Here is a 24,362-nt window from a genome sequence, read left to right as displayed (position 1 = left end):
AAATAAATAACCTTTTGTTTTTTTACATTTTCCTACTATAATTATTTATATTACAATGAAGTAATATTTATATTAGATTATTTCTAAAAAAAAAAAAACAAAGAAAAAATATTTAAAATAAAAAATTAACTAACTTCTTTAGTAAAATGTTTAGTTAATTATGGTACTTTTTCAATTTCGTTGGTTGGTATAACTTATTCTAACTTAATAAACCAATTGACCTAACTTTACCAAAGAAGAAGTAAAAGCGTAGGCATTTATTTTATTACAAGATTTTATGAGGTGCGTGTCGTTTGAATTTAGGTGAAGCCGGTTTCTTTTTTATTAAAGTTCATAAATAAAATAGGTATCATTAATTATGTCTCGTTCAAATTTTCGCATTAAAGTCGATTTATCGAGATATTATCAAGATATTCGACAAGTTTGTTGGATGTTTATTGATGGAACGAAAATTTTATTCATTTCTGATATGAAGAAACATATAAATAAATTATTTAACATTAGTGAACCTTATCATTTGTGTTTAAATAATACTGAATATTTACCACCTTCTGAAGATGCTAGAATAGTAAAAGAAAATGAAACAATTGTGTAAGTAGTATATATTTGTTTTTATTAATTATTCTACAATGTTATTCAGATAATAAAATAATAGTTAATATATGTGGTCACAGCGTTGTACCAGGTAGTGGTTTGGACAATGAAGTAGAATCTGTTACGAATGTTGTATCAGCTTCTGTACAAGATAAAAATATTAGCAGTAAGAAAGAGAATATAACATGCAATCATAAAGAAACGCAATCATTAGAATGCGTTAAAGAAGTAACAACAGTTCCTACGAAAGAAAATGAACTTCTTCGAACTGTTGACCTTTCTGATTTTAAAAATGGTTTGAATTTTTATATATGTATATATTTACTATTTTTAAATTGATTTTGTAATAAATAATTAAAATTACAGATTTGTCATCTATGGATGTAACATTTCATAGCATAATAAATGATACAGAGGATAATTATAGTACAGATTCTAAAACAATGAACAGTACTATTACAGAGGATTATTGTTACGTAGAGAAAGAAGAAACTTCTAACAGTAAACGTAAAAGAGTACGACATAGAAAAGGGAAGAAAAATAAAGACATATCAAGTGTAACAAAAGATACCAATGACGATAACGTTAAAACAAAGAAACCTAAGATAGTAGATTCTCTTGTTTTGTCATCGGGAAAGCATATAAGATTTGATACGACTGAAATAAATGAAAATCTACAAAATCAACAGTGTATGATAAATCCTACGTTATCGAAACTGTTTGAATTGAGGAACAGTTCTACTCCTCTTACATTTCATAATCAAAAAATAAAAGAAGAAATAAATACGCAAAAAAATATATCTAATATTGAAAAAGATGATACTAATGTTTCTAATGAAAAGGAAAACGAGTCGTTGAATAATAATCTTGACAAAAATACATCCAACAAAGAAAGTAATGTCTATATTAAAAATCAAACGTTTTCTGATGTTGAACCTGAACAATGTGCTCCTGTAAAAATACACGAATTAGAAAATTTTAATATTATTGGATTCAAAGTAAATATTAGATGTTAACGTTATTGCTTTCATTTATTAAATACTTTTATTCTATATATATTAAATTATGTTTTACAGATGTTAACGATGGGACCAGATTATACTCCAGAAGTATCTCAAATGATCGTAGCGCAGGTGCTTTCGTGCGACCAAATATCTAATTCATTAACTCTGAAAATAATTAGTAAGTATCGATAATTTTAGTTACTTATTTCAGGAATTTTCAAATCGTTTTAAAATCAATCACGATTTAATCCTTTATTAATTGCAATTTTCAGAAGGATTAGATCAAATTTATGATGATAATGTCCCTGTGGGAAAGTTTAATATTTCCGAAGAAGAAACTACTAATAGAAAAACACCGATTATTTTAAATCTAAGCTATTCTAAGATGATTGATGTGTGTATTATAAGAAAACTATCTTATTAACAACGTGGCTTGTTAAGAAATTTATATTAATTATATTTTATATTTTAACGTTCCTGATTTTAAAAAATAAGTAATATCTTTTTTATATTAGTTTTTCGTTAAGTTTACTCTGTTTCTTTTTTTAAATTTAGTCTATTATGGAAAAAGCAGTTCCATGTGTTAAGAATTATTTTATTAGTGATTATCGAGCAATAACGTTTCAAATAGTTATATCTATTTTCAATATTAATTTTTTTTCAATGGTTTGAAAAATAAATTGTTATAATATTAATTAAGATTTACCAAACTGCTTTTAATAATACTAAAAATTATTACATTAAAATACAATGACTGATTTTTACATATTTTTTAAAATTATAATTGTATTCAATAGGAGACAAATGTGAGAGAACAGTAACTAGAAATAGTTAAATAAAAAAAGAAAGCGCCTTCGTAAATTCCCTACAGAGCAGATAAGTAACTAGAATAGGGAGTTCGATTGCAACAGTTGTTCAACCTGTTTCTAGTGACGAATTCCGTAATGGCGCTTAGCTGATGGTGTTACAAGTATTATTTGGAATTGTCCAATAAATGGCACCACAGGAGATAACTCTAAACATTTCTAATAATTATATATTCCGTGGGTCAATAGAAGGGTATATACGGTATCATACACATGCATACATACGGAAGTAAGCAAGGGAAGGGAAAAGTTAGTTGGCAGATAGTGAAAAATCATAAAATAAATTAACATACACGAGAAGGATATTCGCACTTTTAGATTCGCGCATTTAAACAATGGGAATTATAAACTATGACAATGAGTCATACGACAATTAACGATTTCTCACGAAAATTAAATTCGTGTTGTTATTTAAACCTCAAGAAAAAGTCGACCGGCACGAGGAAAACTTCAAGGCGTTGGCATTGCTGCGTTCCCTGACAAATTGTAAAACCAATTCTAGTTTATACGAATTAGAAATATATATACATATATGTATATGTATATCTATACATATATATATATATAAATATATAAAAAAAAAAAGAAAGAAAGAAAGAGAGAGAAAGAAAAAGAGAAAGAAAGAGACAGAGAGACAGATATAGAGATATTGACAACGATTACGTTATTTTTAAATATTATTATAACAGTGTATTTATCTGTCGCGAGAAATAAATAAAAATAGAAAGAAAGAGAGAAAGAGAGAGAAAAAGATTTATAGTTTAACAAGGGTACGTTTTTGGTAGTGTATGGGGTGCACGTTAGCATCGAAATGAATCAATGGAATAGAACAATGTGTATTATGCATTTGATACGTTTTGTCAGCTGATCAGAGTGTTTTTAACGAGATGTGAACAACTAGGAAATATTAGATTCAGTTTTGCTCTGCATTCTGTTATTATCATCAGACGTATTCGCCTGAACATTTTTTCTAAGCTAAGGAACAGGAAGAAAACAACACTAAACTGTAGAGGATCTTTTGTAGAAAATAAAGAAAGGAACAAAAAAAGAAAATAATAAGGAAGGAAAGAAGGAAGGAATAATTAAAGACTAAAAGAAAGACTTAAAAGAAAGATTAAAAGAAATGGGGAACAAAAACAGTTGCTGTGTTTATTCCAGTCCTCAAGTTGGACGTAAGGAATTAACAGTCGAAGGTGTCACAAGAGGCCTTGAAGAACATCTTCCAGAAGGAGGTATCAGTGTTAATAATTTACAGCACATTAGCGAACGAGAACCTGAAGACTGGGACTCTGATCCGTCGCTGCATCCCTGCGCTGGAACTATTTTCATGGAACGCTCTAAACAAGCTATTGAAAGTAAGTTAATCTGTTTATATTGTTTTTATTGAAATTATCTGACAACCTAGTTATGATTTATAAACAAATTTTATTCTATTGAATGGTATTAATAATAATTATTATTTTATTTCTTTCTTAGATGGTATGGTAAGGAAAAAGAGTCAACATCAAATAGCAGACACAAGGCCTCTCAAAAAAAGTAGCAGTTGTAGTACCATATACTTGGACGATAGCACCGTTTCTCAACCTAATCTAAAAAATACAGTGAAATGTGTTGCCTTAGCTGTTTATTATCATATTAAAAATAGAACTTCACACAGACAAATTGATATATTCGATGAAAAATTACATCCTTTAACAGTGAGTTCTTAAAAATCATTTTTTCTTCTTTATTATCAATCGTATAACAACAATTTTTTACAATGATTCTATTTATTATTTATAGAGGGACGGTGTTGCGGATGATTATGACAAACATAATCCAGAGCACAAACAGATTTATAAATTTGTAAGGACTCTATTTAATGCTGCTCAATTGACAGCTGAATGTGCCATCATAACGTTAGTCTATCTTGAACGACTACTTACTTATGCAGAAATAGATATAACACCAGCTAACTGGAAACGTATTGTACTTGGAGCTATTTTATTAGCCTCCAAAGTATGGGATGATCAGGCTGTGTGGAATGTAGATTATTGTCAAATTTTAAAAGATATTACCGTTGAAGATATGTAAGTATTTTTTAACTATATTTTGTATATTTCAATAGTATTTTTCAGAATTTTTCTTTCAGCAATACTGAAGGTATTTCAAAGTACTCCATGTTTTATTTTTAGTTATTACTTAAAATATTTATTTAATAGTTACTACAAAATATTAAGAATACATTATTTATATATTTTTTTAAAATTAGATACGTCTATGTTAAAATATTTATAAAAATTTGATCAATTCTTTTTTTATAGGAACGAATTGGAGAGGCAATTTTTGGAAATGTTACAGTTTAACATAAACGTTCCTTCAAGTGTGTATGCTAAGTACTATTTTGATTTACGCACACTTGCAGAAGCAAATGAATTAACATTCCCTAGTGAGCCACTTAGTAAGGAAAAAGCGCAAAAATTAGAAGCTATGTCCAGAGTCTACGAAGATAAGGTAACAGCTGAAGTCCTACGTACTGGTATTAAAAAGTGGTATAGTTTAGATAATGTATGCATAGGTGGACCTAGACGTAGTATTGCTATTTTATCCTAAATAAAATATTTCAATATACAAGAACATGCAAATACATTGACATTCTAAATTTAGAGAATTCAGGAAGATTTTGTGTAATTTTTTATAGCAATTAGTCTTTATAAAGTTCATATATATAAAAGTAACAAAAAACTTTGTAACAAATTTATTATCCTGTAATTTGCATACAGGACTCCTTTTAATATTACCAGGAGTAAAAAGAAAAAAAGGAGATTCCATTGATATCAGATAGCTTTTTTATTGAAATATTTTATCTGTCTTCTTCAATTCTCGCCGTTAAATAACTTTAATATATTATTATCTTTGATTGGTAATTAATTTTATTTATTATTTAACGCAAGCGAATATAAATATTGCCTAAAATGAAAAATTGACTTAAACTTTGGCTATCAATGACACGCTTAAAATCCATTTTAATAAAACAGATTTTAACGAATAGAATGCTGTTATAATTTACTTTTTTTAAATATATACAAATGTTAACATTTTTCACATACTTTTAATAGCGTCATTTGATAAGTTTATTTTTCTGTGAAAGTTAAATGATCAATGTGTTCATGAGCATAGCAAAAATACATAGAAATATTTGCTGAACTATTTTACTTTTCTATCAACATTGAAGCAAAAATGAGACAACATTTTCATAATTTATTAACGTGAAAAGTAAAAATAGTAATCCCATTTATTGATTATTGTTTCAAAACTATTATTATTATTTTTTACACAAAAAGTTAGATCATCGACCTGGGACTGTAATAAGTGAGCAATATAAAATAATATAATATAATATAAGATACACTAAATATAATAATGTAAAAGGGTGCCCATCAAAAGCGACAAGCGGTGAGGGGAAAAAAGAAAAAAAAAAGAAGTATTAACTTGATTAGTAATCTTCTTATTAAAGGAAATAACATGTGATATATATTAGTCAACTGTTATTCATCATCCAAAGCAGTTAATATATTGACTGAATTACATAAGGGCTAAACATTTCTGGCTGATATATATTAAAAAAACAAAAATAAAAAAAGTAATGTAAAATGGAAAGATAGAGTGCAATTGGGATTTTAATACGAGTCATTAAATTTCATTTAAGATAGAAAATTAAATATTTCACATATTGTAATAAGGTCACACATTAAGGGGAAAAGAAAAAAAAAAATCATGAAAAAGCCAAAGCCATGTCACATCTAATTATCTTAAATATACTGTAGAGTATCTTGTGCATATCTAGACGTATTGGAAATCTATATCTGTACATCTACGTTAATGTAGAAGAAGGTATATATGAATCATGTATATGTATAAATACATACGCGCGCGCATTTTCTTATAAAATTATTATTATACAATTGCCATTTATGCTTTGTGATTTTTCGTATAAGAAAATGTTCATAAGGGCCAATCAAATTGTTTTTTTTTATATTGGCTTTAATCGTCGGGGGATAGATAATCAAATTACAATGTTAACGAATATTAATAACTAATTTCACAATTGACTTTTGTTATCATTTTGTATTACTGCGATACAAAAAGTTATCGTTTGCACATTGTATTTTATAGGGACAAGTATTATTATTATTATTATTATTATTATTATTATTATTATTATTATTATTATCATCTAAATATTTCTATCTTCCAAAAGAAATAATTTTTCCAAGCGATTTCATTTGTTCGTTAGAAATATATAGTTGTTCATAAAGTGAGTCGTGCTAATATATATTTTGCATGATCAAAAATTCTGTCTTTTTTTTTTTAAATTATTATAACTTATCATATATTTAATTGTATAAAATATTCTAGCTCATTTGTGTGTAAATGCGCAACATTAAAAACCTTTTTTATTTCTTTATTTACAAAAGACTATTTATAATCATTTATCATTTTAAATGCATATTCACGATTCACAAAATACAAGACGTATCTTCCAGAATATTTCAGTTCGTTTGTTTATTGCTTGGTTTATGCATGAGACACCACCTCTAATCAATAAACTATCAGATACATTTTTACAGATGCTCGCTCTTTCTTCTTCGTATTTTCATTATTTAATTTTACTTATTTATTTTTAATTAAAAACAGAAATAAAAAACTAAAACTATATATAGATATAATGATTTTAACTTATGATACAGTTCCAAACATGAATGTAATTGAACGATATTATTGTGCGTATCATATTTATTATTATGTAACATATTGCACATACAGATCTCATTAAATGAAAATCATTCCATTGCGATATACAAAATAAAATAATTTCTTTTTCAAGTTGTATAGCTAACGAAAATACAGATGCAATAAGAAATCTTTTGTGCATAAAATAGATGCGTTTAAAAAAAAAAACTTCAAACTTGCAAATCCTAGTAGTAAGTTCTCTATTCAAATTTCTGTGATTATATTTTTCTTACAGAAGATGATCTAGATATTAGATAATAATTATATTATAAATATATATACGATGCAAGAAATAGGGAGAAAGTAAATATTTGATCAACAGTTATTAAAAACACATTCGTACACGGCAAAAAAGATCATTGAAAAGAATTTTGTAAAAGAATATTCAATATGTTAGTGCATTTAGTTGTTATCAACACACAATGATAAATTTTGTTAAGAAATATTGAAATTGCGATGCATTTTCAAATAATAATACCGAGCTACGTGTCTTGTCTTTCAAAGTGTAGATAAAGAAAAAATGTCCATCGTTTGAAAGTAAAATAATTTCTATGTATGAAAGAAAGAAAAAAAGAAAAAAAAAAGAAAGAAACAGAAAAATGTAATTAATATTTAAGATATGATGACGGAGACGTGGATATGTTATTTTCTTAGATGACTTTGTTTATTTCGCTGTACAATTAAAACATTATTATAACAAAATAGTATAATGTAAATACTCATGCATATGTATAATATTACTCTTCATTCTTTATTTCTTTTTGATGTAAGATGTTGCAGTTTGTATTAAAAATTTAAAAATATTTTTATTTAAATTGTAACACCAAATTTTTATTATGCTAATATGAGAGAACAATTTTTCAACATTTATCGACTGCACCTATCGAACAAAAATTTTTCACTTATATACTGGTGAATTTATGTAGTATATATATATATATATATATCATTACTATTGTATAATTATCCTACAATTTTATAATAACAGCTTGTATAAGTGCATATAATGTTATTTATATTTAAATATTGGGTTGGCAACTAAGTGATTGCGGATTTTATCGATAGATTATTATTAAAAGAACTGCACTCACTTAGTTGCCAATCCAATAGTTTAAACACTATATTAATAATAGCATACAAGTAAGCTCCGTAGTAAATCCATTTGTATAAAATTGTCCACAATATAATAAGCCCATTAATGATTAATAATTAAATAACTGTATATAAATGTGCAGAATATTCCCAAAGTTGAAGAACTGAATAATTACGAAATAAAATTTTTATTCGTTTGTATTATTATTATTATTATTATTATTATTATATAAATAGATTTTTCATTATAGATTACATAGTTTTAGTGTAATTATTTAGATATATAAATTAACGATTAAATTTATATTAAATTAAAATTTTAAGATAAATTTGGGAACAAAAATTAGCTAATGCATTTGTTCTATTTCATTTAACATAATTTTTTTGTCTTTAAATTCATCAGATTAGAATAATTATATCATAATGATTTTCATAATATTCCTTAGAAAAAAACAGTAAAGAAAATTTTGAGAAAGACTTGTAAACTCAATTAATTAAAATTTAATATGGAAAGGTCTACATATATATATATATATATATACGTATATATATATATATATATGTGTGTGTGATTATTATATTTCACATACGACCAATAACAACTTAACTCTACCGTTTGTTATTGCTTTAATTATGTAATAAAATCATTTGAAATTTTATACTTATGAAATAGACTCATATAAATATAAGGATAGTCTTATTGTATGATTGGATAGTATATATATGTGTGCGTGTGTGTAAAAATGGATACTCTTTAATCTGAAGTTCCATTAGACTTATGGAGTACCGTTACAGAGTATATATAATTACAGCTTATTATTATTTTTATATTTTATTAAAATAAACAAAATCATAATATTATAATAGACATATAGTGCAATGAGACTGTCGAATTTAATACGTAAAGTTTGAAAACATTTACAGCGTACTCTCTTTCTCTCTCTTTCTTTCTCTCTCTCTCCGCATTATATAATAATGTGTAACGTGGAGCTAAAGAATCTTAATATAAGCATACATAGGTGTAACATATCTCAAATTTTTGGTCCAGATATATAAACTCTTTAGTTCCTCGATACAACTAAACAAGGATAATATTTTTATTATAACAAAGAGAAGAATTGGTTATCGTTTTCATGAACTCATACGATTCAATGATGATAATATAATTGTAATTGAAATATTAAGCAGGCCAAAATAATATCTATGACACCACAATGTATAACAAAGGAGATCGGGTCATGTTACCTGATCTACATCTTCATTTTCTGAAGACATAGAACTTATAAAATTTCTAGTACAACTATTTTTATAAATAGAACAAAGGGTTCAGTATAAAGACAATCTCGAATGAAGTCTTGTTGCGTCCTGTAAATAAATTGCTATGCTAAATTTATATATATCTATGATTCGTAAGATATTAATTATATAAACCGGAATCGCTTTACTAGAATTAGTTGCACAGTGTTTATACTTGAGATGAAAGATGCTATTAAAGTATCCGCTTTCTCAAGTCTTCCATCCTAAATAACTACAGTCCTATATTTTATTTAGTACTTTATTCGACACAGAGGAAAAGATAATTAAAAAAAGGAAACAGAAAAACATTTTGCTAACGTATTATGGCCAATACTCTGAAAATGTGAAGTTGTGATATATTGACATATTAATTAATGAAACTTGTATATTCTTACTTTAATGAGACTTGTAATGAATATAATCATGTATAAGTATATCGTAAATCATTTTACTGTCTAAAATTATCTATTGGGTTGGCAACTAAATGAGTGCGGTAATTTTAATAATAATCTATCGACAAAATCCGCAATCACTTAGTTGCCAATTCAATAACTATCCAAGATTGTACATTTTTCATTGGATTTTCATTTTAACATAAAAAAGAAAGAAAAAAACATGCATTGTTCTCTAAAAATGTTTTACATTATATCTATTTTCTTTCTCTTCCTACACTACCTTTTTCTTCTTTTGTTACAAATATTTAAAAAATTAAAAATTATTATTCCTGTAACATATTGCAAAATATTTCATGTTTCTTAACAAAGCGTTTTTTTCCTTTCGCCTATTATTCATAATTCAAATTAAATTTGTATTAAAGGTGTGCATCTCTCTCTATATATATATATATATTTGAATATTTATATAATTTTTAAATGTAATTAAAAGAACATTTATTTTAATTCAAATTTAAAATTTTGCCGCCAAATAAAGTGATCAGTGGCGACTCTTGTGGTGGTTCATGCAACAACTGAGTATAATTATATTGTAGTTTACCGTCTTACAAAAATTATTCATATAGTTCGTGCTTCTTGTGTAGTCTCCATGTGTTAAAAATTGACAGCTCTGAAAAGTGACAATATAGTATACTGTGTGTTTGTTTCGTGTGAAATGAAATAATATTAAATTAATAATTATTTAAATCAATAACAAATTAAATAATTATTTCGGATAACGTTACTAATTAAATTCTTAATAATGATGCTTCATAAAATGAGTTCAAAATTGTGTCGTTTATGCGGTAAAGAAAAACAACAAGGTACAGATGTATTTAAAGATAAAGTTAAAGGTGCTGTACTAATTTCTATTATTAATAAATATTTCTCAAAAGAGGTAATTATTAACTATAGATATATTGATTAATTATCTATTTCATTAATTACTTGACAATTGTCAAGTAATTAATGAGTAATCTAGGTTATATCAGTTTAGATTATATTTATATATTTTATTTATATATTTTATTTATTTAGGTTATAAATATATCAACATCAGATGTATTCTCAAAGTATGTTTGTATGGATTGCGAACAGAAGATTTGTATATTCGATGAATTTTGTTTAATGGTTGCGAATGTACAAAAGCAATTAGCTGCCCCTTCTTTAGAAATTGATTTCGCAGAGGTATTTATGTATAAAACACTTTTATATTTATTGTTATAAATTTGTTATAAATGAATAATGTTTACACAGGATATGTTATGTCATTTGAAAGAAAATGATAGTGTTGAGAAATCTTCGATGAACAAACAGGATGCAAGGAAATCTATATGTCCTATATGTACAAAAAGTTTTAGATGTCAAGCGCATTTAGAAAGGCATAAACGCATACACACAGGACAGAGGCCTTTTATATGTACGGTATGTATATAATTATTATATATTACTTACTATTATAAAATATACTTCATTTATTACAATGAACATTAATAAACATTTAATTAAAGATTTGTAGAATGTCTTTCAATCAGCAAGAAATACTCATGAAACATATGGAAAGACATGAAGGAAAGAAACAATTTCAATGCGCTAATTGTCATCAATCGTTTCGCTATAAAGTATCTTTAAATTCACATATGATTAATTTTCATATGGATATGGATCAGTCGGTTATACATGGTCATGTAATGGCTATCGATAGTAATTCTTTTACATGTTCAGAGTGTGGCAAACAATTTGTAACTAAGTACAAATTACAAAGACATTCGAGGTGTCATACCGGGGAGAGACCGTATCATTGTACATTTTGTACTAAAACATTTTCGCAAACAGGAAATTTGAAAGTACATCAAGTTAAATGTCATCAAATACCAGAATCGTTAACAGAAATAAGAGGGCAACCTCAGAATAATACTCAAGTTATAAATCGTGATATGTCAGCACCTTTAAATAATTTTCACGCAGTATATATATCGGAAAGCGAAATACAAAAGACTATTAATGAGACTATAAATTCAACGGATCCTAGTACATCTTATCTTAATAAAATGTATGAAAATCCTCTTTATATAGACGATGAGATAGAGACAATGCTGGATCATGATCTCGGTCAATTGGAACAGAATAAATATACTAACAGCTCGCAAGATAAAGTATCTCTTTGTTTAAAACAACCAGAGACTCCTGAATTGTTGCATAGTTTATTATACGACGATTAATGTGTAATGATATTTAATATTATCTTTATAAAACTTTCTCTATACATTTTTTAATGTAATGCAATAATATTATACATTTTATTAGATATTTAAGTACATGCTTATGCAATAATTTAGGACATTACAAATACATCTAACGATGTATGATAATTATTAGAAAAAGAGAATATATACATATAATGTGTAAATATTTCTCTAAGTATAATATCTAAACGATAGATTATAAAAGAGTTAGTAATTTAGTTTCGAAGGGAAATGTATGAGATAAGAATGGTATAGGAAGATCAAATCATAAATCAAGTCAAATTAAGGTAGATTTAGGCTGTAGTAGTTATGTAGAAATAAAAAGATTAGTGTAGAATAGGTTGACACGAATAATTTAATTGAGAAACGATTGGATAATATAAAAAGAAATTTTTATTTTGTTATTTCCATTTTATATATATATAACATATATATTATAAATATAATATACTATATATACATATATATATAATATAATATATATAATATGTATTATAATTAAATAATATATATATGTATATATATTTATAATTATTTATTAATTTATTATATATAATATATATTTATATATATATATTTTATTTTATTTACACTTGTTACATGTATTCTTGTGAATATTTATTTATTATTTTAGAATCTTGGAAAATATTATTGATATTGAGAAACAATTGACTGAACTAATAATTTTCTATGCTTCATAAAAAAATTGCGTCTTTGATAATGATAATAATAATAATAATAATAATAATAATAATAATAATAATAATAATATAACAATAATACAATTGAATGTGTTAATAATAGTAAAAAAATATATATAAAACATGATCGAAACAAAAAGAAAAGAAAAAATACCTTATTCGTATAATAAAATTTTAACTTTACATAAAAGAATAATTGAAAGAAGATTGGCATTACGAAAGCATGAAAACAGTGTTCGTTCATGCACAATTTATTAATTAGTTGCATCACAATTATATTAACAAATACATATTGATATCGTGTGTGATGATTTTCTTATAATTAAAGAGGATTTTATTCCTAAAAGTTATCACAATTAAAATGATGTTCAGATCATAATTAAAAGTCAGTCAGGCAATATAAATTGGATATACTATTAAATTATTCAAATGTAGTGAACTTACAAACTATATATTAACATATTAATCAAATGCATATATATCGATACATTTATCCGTCATATTCTATGTTTTTACAATCTCTCTTTCTCCCCATAGAACATAAAAATTTAATAACAATGCTTTTTAAAAATTAAAATTTAAGGCACAGCCCCTCGCGGAATTTTGCGCCATTTTTTCTGTTTTTTTTTCTTCTTTTCTTTAAACTATGAGTACGGAGCTGAAATTCATTATGATAAGAACACTGATATCATATACGCGGCACGGTACTTTTTCTTAATCTTTTACAATCTACAAGAAAAAAGATATTACAATCGTAAATGACATATTATATACTTGACTAATTCACATCATATCGTGAATTTTTTTTTCCTTTTTTGAATTTTTTCCTTTTCACAAATCTACAATCTCACTTTATTATTTCCAACGTAATTTAATTAATATATTAACTTAACTTAAATTTATTAACATATATAGAATAAAATATCGGATCACACTCTCACAGATACATCAATGGAGAATATTTAATTGGCCTGTATTTGTAGCATAAACCATTCCTTGGCCAGGTTGTGGTGCCCATCTTATACAATTTAAACTAACATATCCAGTACTTCCTGGAATATATAGCAATAGTTTTCTAATAAGCACCATATTTCTTTTATTATCTTTAATATCCAAATCAGTTCTTATGCTACGATGGCGCCAATCTTGATCCTGTCTATTGATGTCATCATTGTTTGGTCTTGAATTACCAACATTATCAGTACCATGTACAAACTCATCCGTTCTATATGAATCACTGTGTTCGTTATAATATTCTGGATCTATTTGTTCTACTATACATTGTTTTTCTTTAGTAGATTCTTTATCAGTGAGTTTGTAAATTAATGCCATTAAAAATCCTCTCGGACGAATTCTTTGCGATGCTAAACCAACTAAAAGATGTTGCTTTGTTGGTGACATTGATACAGATACAACCGTTTGATCTATTTTTGTCGAATAAATTTTTTCTCCTAAAGTTTCCCATTGCAAACTGTATATACCTGAAGTGTAATATTCGCAGATTATGTAAAAGAAAAGAAGAAGAAAAAAAAACAAAAAAAGCAATTGAAAAATAATGATTGATATGTTAATTACCTAAATTTGTCCCGATATTATGTGCTCCTGGCGATGACAGTAACGTTGTTATCATTTTTCCATCGGATGAAATATCAATACTTGCATCGTTATGAATCTTACATTCGTGGACAACAATATTTTTCTTTGCTAAAAATTCAGATTTTATTTATTTATATCAAATGTAAAAAGAAAAAATAATATTTAATATTTAAAAATGATTATATCCGCCTCACTTACGATCAGTTAGGTCTGGAATTTCACCGTTAGAAAAATCCCATGCTTGAACCCGATAAGTTTGAGTTTCAATGCTATTAAGTGTCATAGTTACTGGTATGTGATGATCTGAAAAAATAAATAATATAAATACGCAGAATATCTCTACGCACACATAGAAACGTCCTAATTTATTTTTAAATATTTAACAACGATTAGTATTATATATAATAGAATTAATATACCTCCAAGATCGATATCATCACTATCATCATTTCCAGTGTCTTGTCCTCCACCACTTATTCCTCCTCCATCACCATCTCCGTCCCCGCCTCCACCACCTCCACCTCCGCCACCACCTCCTCTTCCAGTCATATTACTACTAGCATTTCTAGATGGTGGATAGTTGATACCAAATTCAGAATAACGCCCGAATGTACGATTACGCCACATAGCTTGTGCCAAAACTATTGGACTTAATATTTGATGCAGATTCTGCTAGAAATGTACAAAATTATAACATCATTTATTTATTATCGATTAATAATATTTTATTGGAGTAATATTTTGTCGAGAAATAATCATTAACGTACCCTGGTTCTATTATGATATGGATATATCGAGCTTGGTCCAGGTTGATGATAATAATTATTATTATTATAATTATTATTATTATTATTATTAACATTATTATTATTATTATTATTATTATTATTATTATTATTGTTATTATTATTGTTATTATTATAATTGTTGTTGTTGCTATTATTATTATTATTATTATTATTATTATTATTACTATTATTAATATTATTATTATTGTTATTACCATTTCTTTCAACGTCATTAGGAAAACTATCAATTAAATATGGTGGAAGAATATGAGACGGAGTAATATGTCTCCTTCTTTGACTTCCTGGCAAATTGCGTAATTCGTTCAATGGTATTCCATTAACTCGTATAACTGGAACATTTAATTCTTGTCTGCGAGATACTCCATTTCTATAAGATATTCTACGTCTAATATGATCCCTGTGAAGGTATCTATTAACATAGCCACGAAAAGGTGCAGAGACTCTTCTTATTATTGGTGGTGACAAACCAGGTCCCTGGTAACTTAACGGTCTTCTAGCATTTTGTTCGTTTTGAATAAGATTACTCCAATTTAATCTTTGATTTCTTTGTTCGTTTTCGTTTAAATACTGATTAAGTCCGATTGGCGTATATTGCCAATAATTTCTAAGTCCTCTTCTATTAACAGTTGCATTACTAGCCTCGTGAGAACCACGTAACTCACGAGAACCATTATTTCTGTAGGTAATGCTATTATTTAAGGGATATAAATTACTTCGCCTTCTATTATTTTCTGTCGAGCTATCGGTACTAGTAGAACTATTGTTTTGAATCCTTTCAATAATATTCTGTATCTCAACAGACAATGCATGTTCCGATAAATTATTAGCAGTGCTTGTACCTGCTTGCTGAAACTCATGATTTTGTGTGGTAAAAGTAGCAGTGTTATCAGTATTTATGGAATTGTTAACATGTGAAGTTAGATGATTCAAATTTTGACGTTCTTCGTTAGTATTACTTTGCGATTCCGTATCAAGTTGTTGCGGATGAAAGAACAATCTTTTCAATCGTTCTGCCATGTTCTGACGATTTCTATTATTTTGTAATGAAAAAAGATCTTCTGTGTTTGCTTGATTTATCTCAAGCGACGTTCTAGGATTTTCTGCATCGATATTTCTTTCAAAAATTTCTGTTTCATCATTATTTTCCGATACCACTTGTACGTTGTTCCTCGAATTATATTCTTCCGTTTGTAAACGATTATCTAGATTATTACTTCGAGGTATTTCTGTCCTATTATTACTCTGAGACGAGAGATCAGAACCATACGGTCCATATTGACTAGACTCTAATTCTTGTCTCGTAGATACCAATTGAGCTAATAACAAATCCGTTAATTCTAATGCTAAGTGTAGTAAAAAATACATCTCTGTAAAAGGAAAAAAAAAGAAAAAAGATTATAATTGAAATTGCATCATTATAAATTTATAAATTAATAAACTTTTCAAACTTACTATAGATTTGTTCGTAAAGCATATTACTTTGCGATCCATTTTCAGGTCTGTTCATTTGAATAAACTGCGTTAAACCTCCTACCATCAAACTAAGAACTTGTCTAAAATCAGACGAAAACTTATGTCAAGATAATATACGTATTTTAATAAAAAATATCACACAAATGATATTTTATATAATTATATAAATCTTACCTAGCTTGAAGACGAGTTGCTTCACGAATTTGTTCAATTTCTTCGTTTTCACTATTAGTAATATTGTCCATTTGATTGTTACTATCAAAACTCCTACTGATATTATTATTTTGAGCAAGAAATCTTTGTTGACGAACTAAAAATTCCAATCGAAGTATCATTGCTTGTAAAAATTCTGAAGTACTTTGCACTTGGTTTCTTTCACTATTATTTTCATTGGATGTACTGTCGCATATGTTGGGAGGATTTCTACGCGAATGCCATGGCCTTCTTACATTTTCACGAGAACTACTTTCATTGCTTGAATGTGATCTGGAACCTCTTTTAGTTGCCAGTGGCGATAATCTTGAATTTCTATATATATATTTATTATTTATATAAATGATTAAAATATTCTATAACAGATTAAATATTTACCTTAAGTACGTTCGTTGTCCATATTTAAGAATTCTTTGGAATATATGTGGTCTGTTTTGTGAATTGATATTATTTGACGACGATGACTCGGGCTGTATTCTTTGATTTAAATTTTCCGAAATATTAGATGAATCTTCTATATTAGTATTAACGTATTCATTATTATTAGTGTTATTATTATTAAGTTGCGTATTTACATCTTCAGAAGAATACTCTACGTTATCACTTGTCTGCACTGTTTCATTTGTAACAGAACTTGGATTATTTACTTGATTATTAACTAAATGCGAAACGTTAGGTGATTGAGAAGTTGCAGTAGTAATTGAAGAAATAGTTTGTAAATTAGATGCAATTCCAATATTAGAAACAAGACTTGAAATACTTGGTAACTGTACATTTCCATCGTTATTTGTTAAATTAGAATAAGTATGATCATTTATCGCATTATTTGTGTACTGTGAATTATCAGGAAGATTACAATTCTGACATTGCGAGAACAGATTGTCCAATATATTAGATAAATTATGCGTCTCCATATCACGTAATTCAGATTCGCTTGGTAATAAATTTGATAACCGTATGTTAGTAGAATTTTCTGTCTCATCGTTATTGCTACTATGACTTTGTGAATCACTATTGACAAATTTTGATGAACTTGTTATTCCTGTAGATGTTGAAGGTTGATTTTGATCACATACTTTAGTATTACCAGTCTCACTATTCTCTCTCTTAAAACTTTCTAAAAGAGTCTTGTTAAATTTGTTAGTAGATTCGCTTTGGGAATCCGTTGAAATTGAAGAAGAATTCTGTCCAGAAGTCGAAGGCCTAGCGTTTGTACTTATATTAGATTGTCCTGCTGATGTTTCACGATTATTATTTTGTCCTTCAACTCGTACAGTTACGTGGAGCGAACGTATTTGATCTTGCAAGTCTTCCCACATTCTACGCACTTGCTGTAATTGGGCAATTTCTATTCTAGCTCTGTAAAAAATAGGTATAGACACGCAAAATATTATTTATTAATTTATTACTTTTTTATCTGACATGTTCATATGTATATGAATTAAACAAACATTTCATATCAAAGAAAGATTAGAAAATATTTCTGCATAGAGAACTTTGACATACCTACATAAACGTTGCATATTATCTATCTGCCGTCCAAGAAGACGTATCCTAAGTCTAATTTCCAAAGGATGAAGACCGACATCTCGATTAAGGGATAATCTCCATCTTCTAAATCCTTCCCCGCCTATATCTCTAATATTAGCATTAGATTCATTCGTATTACGATTTAATCGTTCGGAACGAACATTATCACCTCTTAATTGATTTTCACCTTGATTATTTTCTCTTTGTTGTTGATTTTCCGTTGAACTTTCACCTTCTGTTCTTTCTTTTTTTCGAGGTATATTTGTTTCTTGTGTATTAGTATCGTTGCTTGTGCTTGAATATTCTCTTTTCATTGATACGTTACTCGTATTCGCAGGAGGATTTACAGGTTGTTGTAGATGATGATTAATCGAACTACTGGAAGGATTAGCTTCTGATCCTGTACGTTGTACTAATCTTCTAAATTGACTTTCTTGTAAACTTCTGAATGGATATAATGGTGGTTGTTCGTAGCTTAAAGAATGAGCAGATGTCAGAGTTATTTGATTTCTATTAGAAATCCTATTCTGAGCCCTTTGAATTATTTCATCGGATGTAAATCTTGTATGCGTTGGTTCAACGAGCGAAGATGTACGATTATTATTATTATTATTATTATAATTTCTATTGGACGAGTCTAATTGAATCCAACGACTAGTCCATCTTCTTGAATTAGAAGCATTACTCGTACTAGCTTCGTCAAGATTCGAATCTGAATTACTATTTTCTTCAAGAAGCCAATATCCATTCTCAGATTGTTCTCCACTATTTTCATCGTCCAAAGTTTCATCGTGCACATTTTCTGTATTATATACATGCTCGGAGCATAAATTTCGCATAATTGCATCGAATACTCTTCTTAATGGAGCGGAATTTCTATACAATGGAATAATTTCATTTAAACAAGTAAGCAAGAAAAACACAAATACATTAATTAAACATTATAATAAAATAAAATGAAATAATTACCTTTGTCTGTCTCTTGAGTCAGGTGATACCTCTGATGTATTAGGAGGATTTCTTGGCATTCTAACAGCTCTGAGATCAGATGCATTATTAAAGTTTTGTGTTCTTCTCGTATAACTATTCATCATTCTAAATTGACGAAGTGTTGCATCCCATAAATGATATCGTGGTATTGCTTCAGGATCTTGAATGCCTTCTAGTTGATTTCTATATTTTCATATAAAAATATTATATTTCATATGTGTCACAAATTTACAAGATGGTAATAAAAATGGAAAAATTCGTGGCTTTTATTGTATATATATATTAGGTCTACCAAAAAGTTCTGTCCAATGATGCAATCTCAAATTTCAACACGTATGACACGTGTTCGTTTTACCATTGTATTTCTATATATGTGGTTTTCTAAATTTATTGAAATCATTGTTTCAGTAAATATTAATAAATGTATTGAAAATGTATTATTTTATTTTAATTGAAAAACGGATAGAACTTTCCAGTAGGCCAAATATATATATATAAATTTTATAATTATAAAATAAAACGGATATTAAAGTGAAGAAAGCCAAGAATTTATAAAATAATCTTAATATAATAGAATATACCTTATGATATACCTTAAAAGGGTTCTGTACGGTTGATCTAAAGGAGGACGGTCTTTCTTTGGTCGATATGGTAAAATATTAGCGATACCTGTGATTAATTTTCTTCCAAGATTATCAAATGCTACATACCTATAAAATATATATTTTTTTATAGTACAATAAATTCGTTTAAATTCATTAAAAATATAAAATAAAAGATATTTAAAATATTAATTAATAATTATAGTTACCTCACTTTTTCTTGATCCGATCCTGTTGAAGCTACTGCAAAAGGTTCGGATTTGCTCCAGTCCCAAAAATGAATTTCATTGAAAGTTGCTATTGCGAGCAACTGTTCGGATGGATGGAATGCAAGAGATGCAATAACAGTATGACTTACAGCATTCCATATTTCGCTACCTCCCTAATTAAAATGATTATGTTATTTATTTCTAACTGTGATTTTTATTAATATTATATTATAAAATATTTCATATGCAGCTTACACTTAAATCCCATACACGAACTTGACCACCGAGGCAGCCAGAAGCTAATATTTGACTTGAAGATGGATGGAAAGCTATACACCATGGTGTACGTGGATGACCAGAAAGGGTTCTTATATTTTTTCCTGTCTTAACTTCTGTAATATATACATTGTGATTTCCATGTGTAGATGCTAGTTTAGTCCTAAAATATAATAATCCATTTTTAATTATATTAAATATCTTTCGATGAAAACAAAAATGACGTACCCATCAGGACTAAAGACCATTAAAAAAGTAGCTCTAGGAATCCCAGGTAAATCGCATTTCTATAAAAATAGAATTTATAATAAGACAGTGTAATTATGATTACCAAAAAAGAAAGAAAAGAAAAAACATGACTGGTTCTATAAATTTCTTTTGCAATATAAGTATGTTAAAATTATATAAAGTTAAATATAATAGTATACTTATACGTACCAACTCTCTGTGACTCTTCAAAACAAGATTTGTTTCCGCTATAGATTCAAGTTCTCGTGCACTAGTTTTGTTTATACTATGAAGACCTAAATCTCTTAACATAAGGTTGCGTATCACATTCTGAGAAGGATTGCTATGCAGCAATATCGACCTTTTTTTGACTTTCCCCATTTATTACTGTTGTTTTGAGGATTCTATTAAAGATGGTACGACAAAATATATATATATTTTAATTAGGAACAAAAGAAGAATTTTGGAAATACAATTTGAATATAAATCAATCAATTTGAACTAAAACAATTAACACGTTTACTACCAAAATGTCACATATCTGTGACATACTAATTTCCATTTAGAACTCAGCATCATACATTTGTAATAATAGTAATCAAGTTCTGGGCTATGGTTGGAAAATCTTCTTCACAACACAACAATAGCAAACGTGTTACAATTTTTAATTCGAATTAGATACTTTCAATTGCAATAAATTTTTATACAAATAAAGAACACGAAAGTAGTGTAATATTGATAATATTGATATTGATATTTTTAATTGTAGCTTTATTTAATAAATACATTCATTAAGCACCAAATTATACACCATTCATCCAAATGAACTATATATATATATATATATATTATATATAATATATAATATATATATAGTTCATTTATATATAATTATTTGTTTAGATATACTTATATCTAAAGAAATAATATATCAAGATTATTACACATAAAATTTATAAGATGTGCGATTAATAATTAATAAAGTAATAACTTAAAAATAATAAAATATCTCTTTTTCGTGCCTGTTATTTTAACATTAACACATTAAACGATACATTAATCACCAGTGATCTACAATATACTTTCCATTCAGACTACTTTGATCACCATCTGACCAACATCTTTTTATATATGATGGATTATCGTAGTCTGAACAGAAAGCTAAACAAAAGATGCTTTAACGTGTTAATAAATTTCGTGTATAAAATATGTATACATATATATATATGTATAATTCTTCGAATCAATTAAAATATCATTCTAATTATATATTATATATTATAAATTATATAATTTTCCAATATGTTACTTGAGAGAAAAAGCATATCAGTAAAAAGATTTGGACTTTTATTCTTAATTTTGTTTCGCACCAATAAAACAATTTTGATATAATACATAAAGAATAATTCTTAACATATAATTTTGCCAAATAATACAAAAACAAAACACAAATTTTTTTTATTATAAAACTATAATAGTGCATATATACATACAGAGTGTAATAGGACATGTGAGAATTATTATTCGTTAATGAGATATAAAAAATTTTATAAATAGAGAAAACTAAATCAATAAATTATCCTAAATTCTAAGTACTAAGAGCTTTAAAATAGAACAAGCTTTTTATCAAATTCGCCTATTACACCCTGTATATACAAATAGTAGGGTTGCATCAGGATTTTTTTACATAAAATTTTGTCACTATATTCGATAAATAAAAATCAGAAAAAAAATGTTATACAAACATGTGCTATTAAACGCTTTGTTAAAAAGTTATAATAAAAATACGAAATGATAACGGACTGGTGTTTCATTTTAATAAATGAATTGTAGTTAGACTGCAAGGAACATAGAAAGAAAAAGTTTATCAAATACAAGTGAATACGCGTCAAGAATTAATGCTAATATTCGTGACACATTTGTTGCAATAAAAAAGAATGAAAAAGAGAGAGAAATTATTAATATAATAAATATTATTCTCCGTAGAGATGCCAGTTTTGTATTCATAATAACGGATAACATTTTGAAACGGAATTACAATTGAAATCAACAATCTATTCCCATGTAATATTGAACAAGAAAGCAGATTAATGTAATTTCGTATTTTTGTTATAACTTTGTAATTAAGCATATAAAAGCCTTGTTTATTTAACATCTTATGAATATTGCTAGTAAAATTTTGCAGAAAAAGAAACTGAGATTCCTTATATATTAAACATGAAAATTCATTTCATTAATAATAGTCCTTATAATTATATTGTCAAAATATCAGGCAATATCCGAAAAATTGAAATATAAATACTAAAATGTGAAAAAGTAAATAACATTATGTTGACTAATGTAGTATATAAAATAGAAAAAGAAAAAAAAAAAAAATATATATATATATATACAATATAAAGTAACGTACAAAAATATATATATGTGTGTAAGTATATATATATAATATATATATATATATTTGTGTTTAAGTAATTACCTACTGTGCATTTAATTGTTTACCAAGTTGCACTATCTAAAACATCACGAGAAGAAGAGATTGCCACTTAATAAATTCATGATATCGAATTATATCTCAGTTTGAAATAGAATCCCGAATGGACGTTGAATCCAGCTGGATGCAATATTTCATACGATTAAACTTCTTTCATCAGCGTCGTTTCTTCAATAATTTGACACTTCGCACGTCATCCTAGAAAGAAATTCCATTCGAAGATGGTTATGGAAATTTTGCCTATGCATTTGCGCATTTATATTATATATATACATATATATATATACATATATATATATATACGTATATATATGCGTGACCGATTTCCCTTTACATGGAAAAAAATCAAGAATAAGAAAAAAAAAACAGTTTATTCGCAACAAAATAGTCCCGGCTATTTTTATCGTATGATCACATTAATAATAATAGTAATAATATTAATAATAAAAGTAATAATAATAATAATAATAATAATAATAATAGTAATAATACTAATAATAATAAAAGTAAAAGAATCAAAGAAAAAAAAGAACTAAAAAACTTCACTACAATGCACAATATTAATTTCTTCCTTTTTTTGTTATATGCATATGCATGTATATGCATACATATATATATATATATATATATATATATACATATATATATATATATATATTGTCAAATTAATTGGTTTTTTTTTCTTAGTTTTTTCTTATATTTCTTATTACTTTTCTTCAACGAAAAAAACTTGATTTATGTATATTACGTGAAGAAACGATATCACAAAACAATACACTTTTTAAAGTAATAATTAACGTCAATCTTCGTGAGCGGGTAGCTCACAAATTTAACAAACTATAAGTATTTAGGCATAACTGAGCAATGTAAGGGTAAGATTTGTTCGTAAAAGGAACTTTGTTATAATTTTAAGGTTTTCGATTTGGCTATCTCGTTCGG

General features: G+C 26.8%; 4 protein-coding genes across 5 annotated transcripts; 3 read left to right on the top strand and 1 right to left on the bottom strand.

Moving 5' to 3' along the window:
* Nucleotides 1–226: 226 nt before the first annotated feature.
* LOC122513791 lies at nt 227–2,046 on the top strand. The gene is made up of 5 exons (XM_043630261.1): nt 227–591; nt 675–889; nt 961–1,592; nt 1,671–1,776; nt 1,871–2,046. Exons 1-5 carry the CDS (start codon nt 359–361, stop codon nt 2,020–2,022), a joined length of 1,338 nt encoding a protein of 445 aa, XP_043486196.1. The 5' UTR covers nt 227–358; the 3' UTR covers nt 2,023–2,046.
* A 1,037-nt stretch (nt 2,047–3,083) lies between these two features.
* On the top strand, nt 3,084–5,077 carry LOC122513764 (cyclin-Y-like protein 1). The gene is made up of 4 exons (XM_043630233.1): nt 3,084–3,819; nt 3,941–4,161; nt 4,247–4,533; nt 4,768–5,077. Exons 1-4 carry the CDS (start codon nt 3,588–3,590, stop codon nt 5,054–5,056), a joined length of 1,029 nt encoding a protein of 342 aa, XP_043486168.1. The 5' UTR covers nt 3,084–3,587; the 3' UTR covers nt 5,057–5,077.
* A 5,555-nt stretch (nt 5,078–10,632) lies between these two features.
* On the top strand, nt 10,633–12,639 carry LOC122513859 (myoneurin-like). Of its 2 annotated transcripts, none has more exons than XM_043630332.1 (4): nt 10,633–10,954; nt 11,095–11,244; nt 11,314–11,481; nt 11,568–12,639. In XM_043630332.1, exons 1-4 carry the CDS (start codon nt 10,820–10,822, stop codon nt 12,276–12,278), a joined length of 1,164 nt encoding a protein of 387 aa, XP_043486267.1. In that variant the 5' UTR covers nt 10,633–10,819; the 3' UTR covers nt 12,279–12,639. The 2 variants fall into 2 exon arrangements, with proteins under 2 accessions (XP_043486267.1, XP_043486268.1); XM_043630333.1 differs by having other exon boundaries at nt 10,790–10,880.
* Nucleotides 12,640–13,238: 599 nt separating this feature from the next.
* LOC122513942 (putative uncharacterized protein DDB_G0282133) lies at nt 13,239–24,338 on the bottom strand. Its single transcript, XM_043630479.1, has 18 exons — nt 24,134–24,338; nt 23,409–23,621; nt 21,140–21,333; nt 20,930–20,988; nt 20,681–20,864; nt 20,426–20,598; nt 20,196–20,324; nt 19,594–19,797; nt 18,601–19,500; nt 17,473–18,453; nt 17,056–17,409; nt 16,861–16,961; nt 15,532–16,775; nt 15,367–15,480; nt 15,019–15,271; nt 14,798–14,902; nt 14,579–14,707; nt 13,239–14,484 (listed from the first exon to the last, which is right to left on the bottom strand). The coding sequence occupies exons 3-18, from the start codon at nt 21,308–21,310 to the stop codon at nt 13,952–13,954; spliced, it is 5,634 nt and encodes a 1,877-aa protein (XP_043486414.1). The 5' UTR covers nt 21,311–21,333; nt 23,409–23,621; nt 24,134–24,338; the 3' UTR covers nt 13,239–13,951.
* Between the last annotated feature and the right edge of the window lie 24 nt (nt 24,339–24,362).

This window comes from Polistes fuscatus, unplaced genomic scaffold, assembly GCF_010416935.1.
Source record: "Polistes fuscatus isolate 324 unplaced genomic scaffold, CU_Pfus_HIC Scaffold13, whole genome shotgun sequence".
NCBI lineage: Eukaryota > Metazoa > Arthropoda > Insecta > Hymenoptera > Vespidae > Polistes > Polistes fuscatus.
This window is presented reverse-complemented; position numbering and strand designations above follow the sequence as displayed.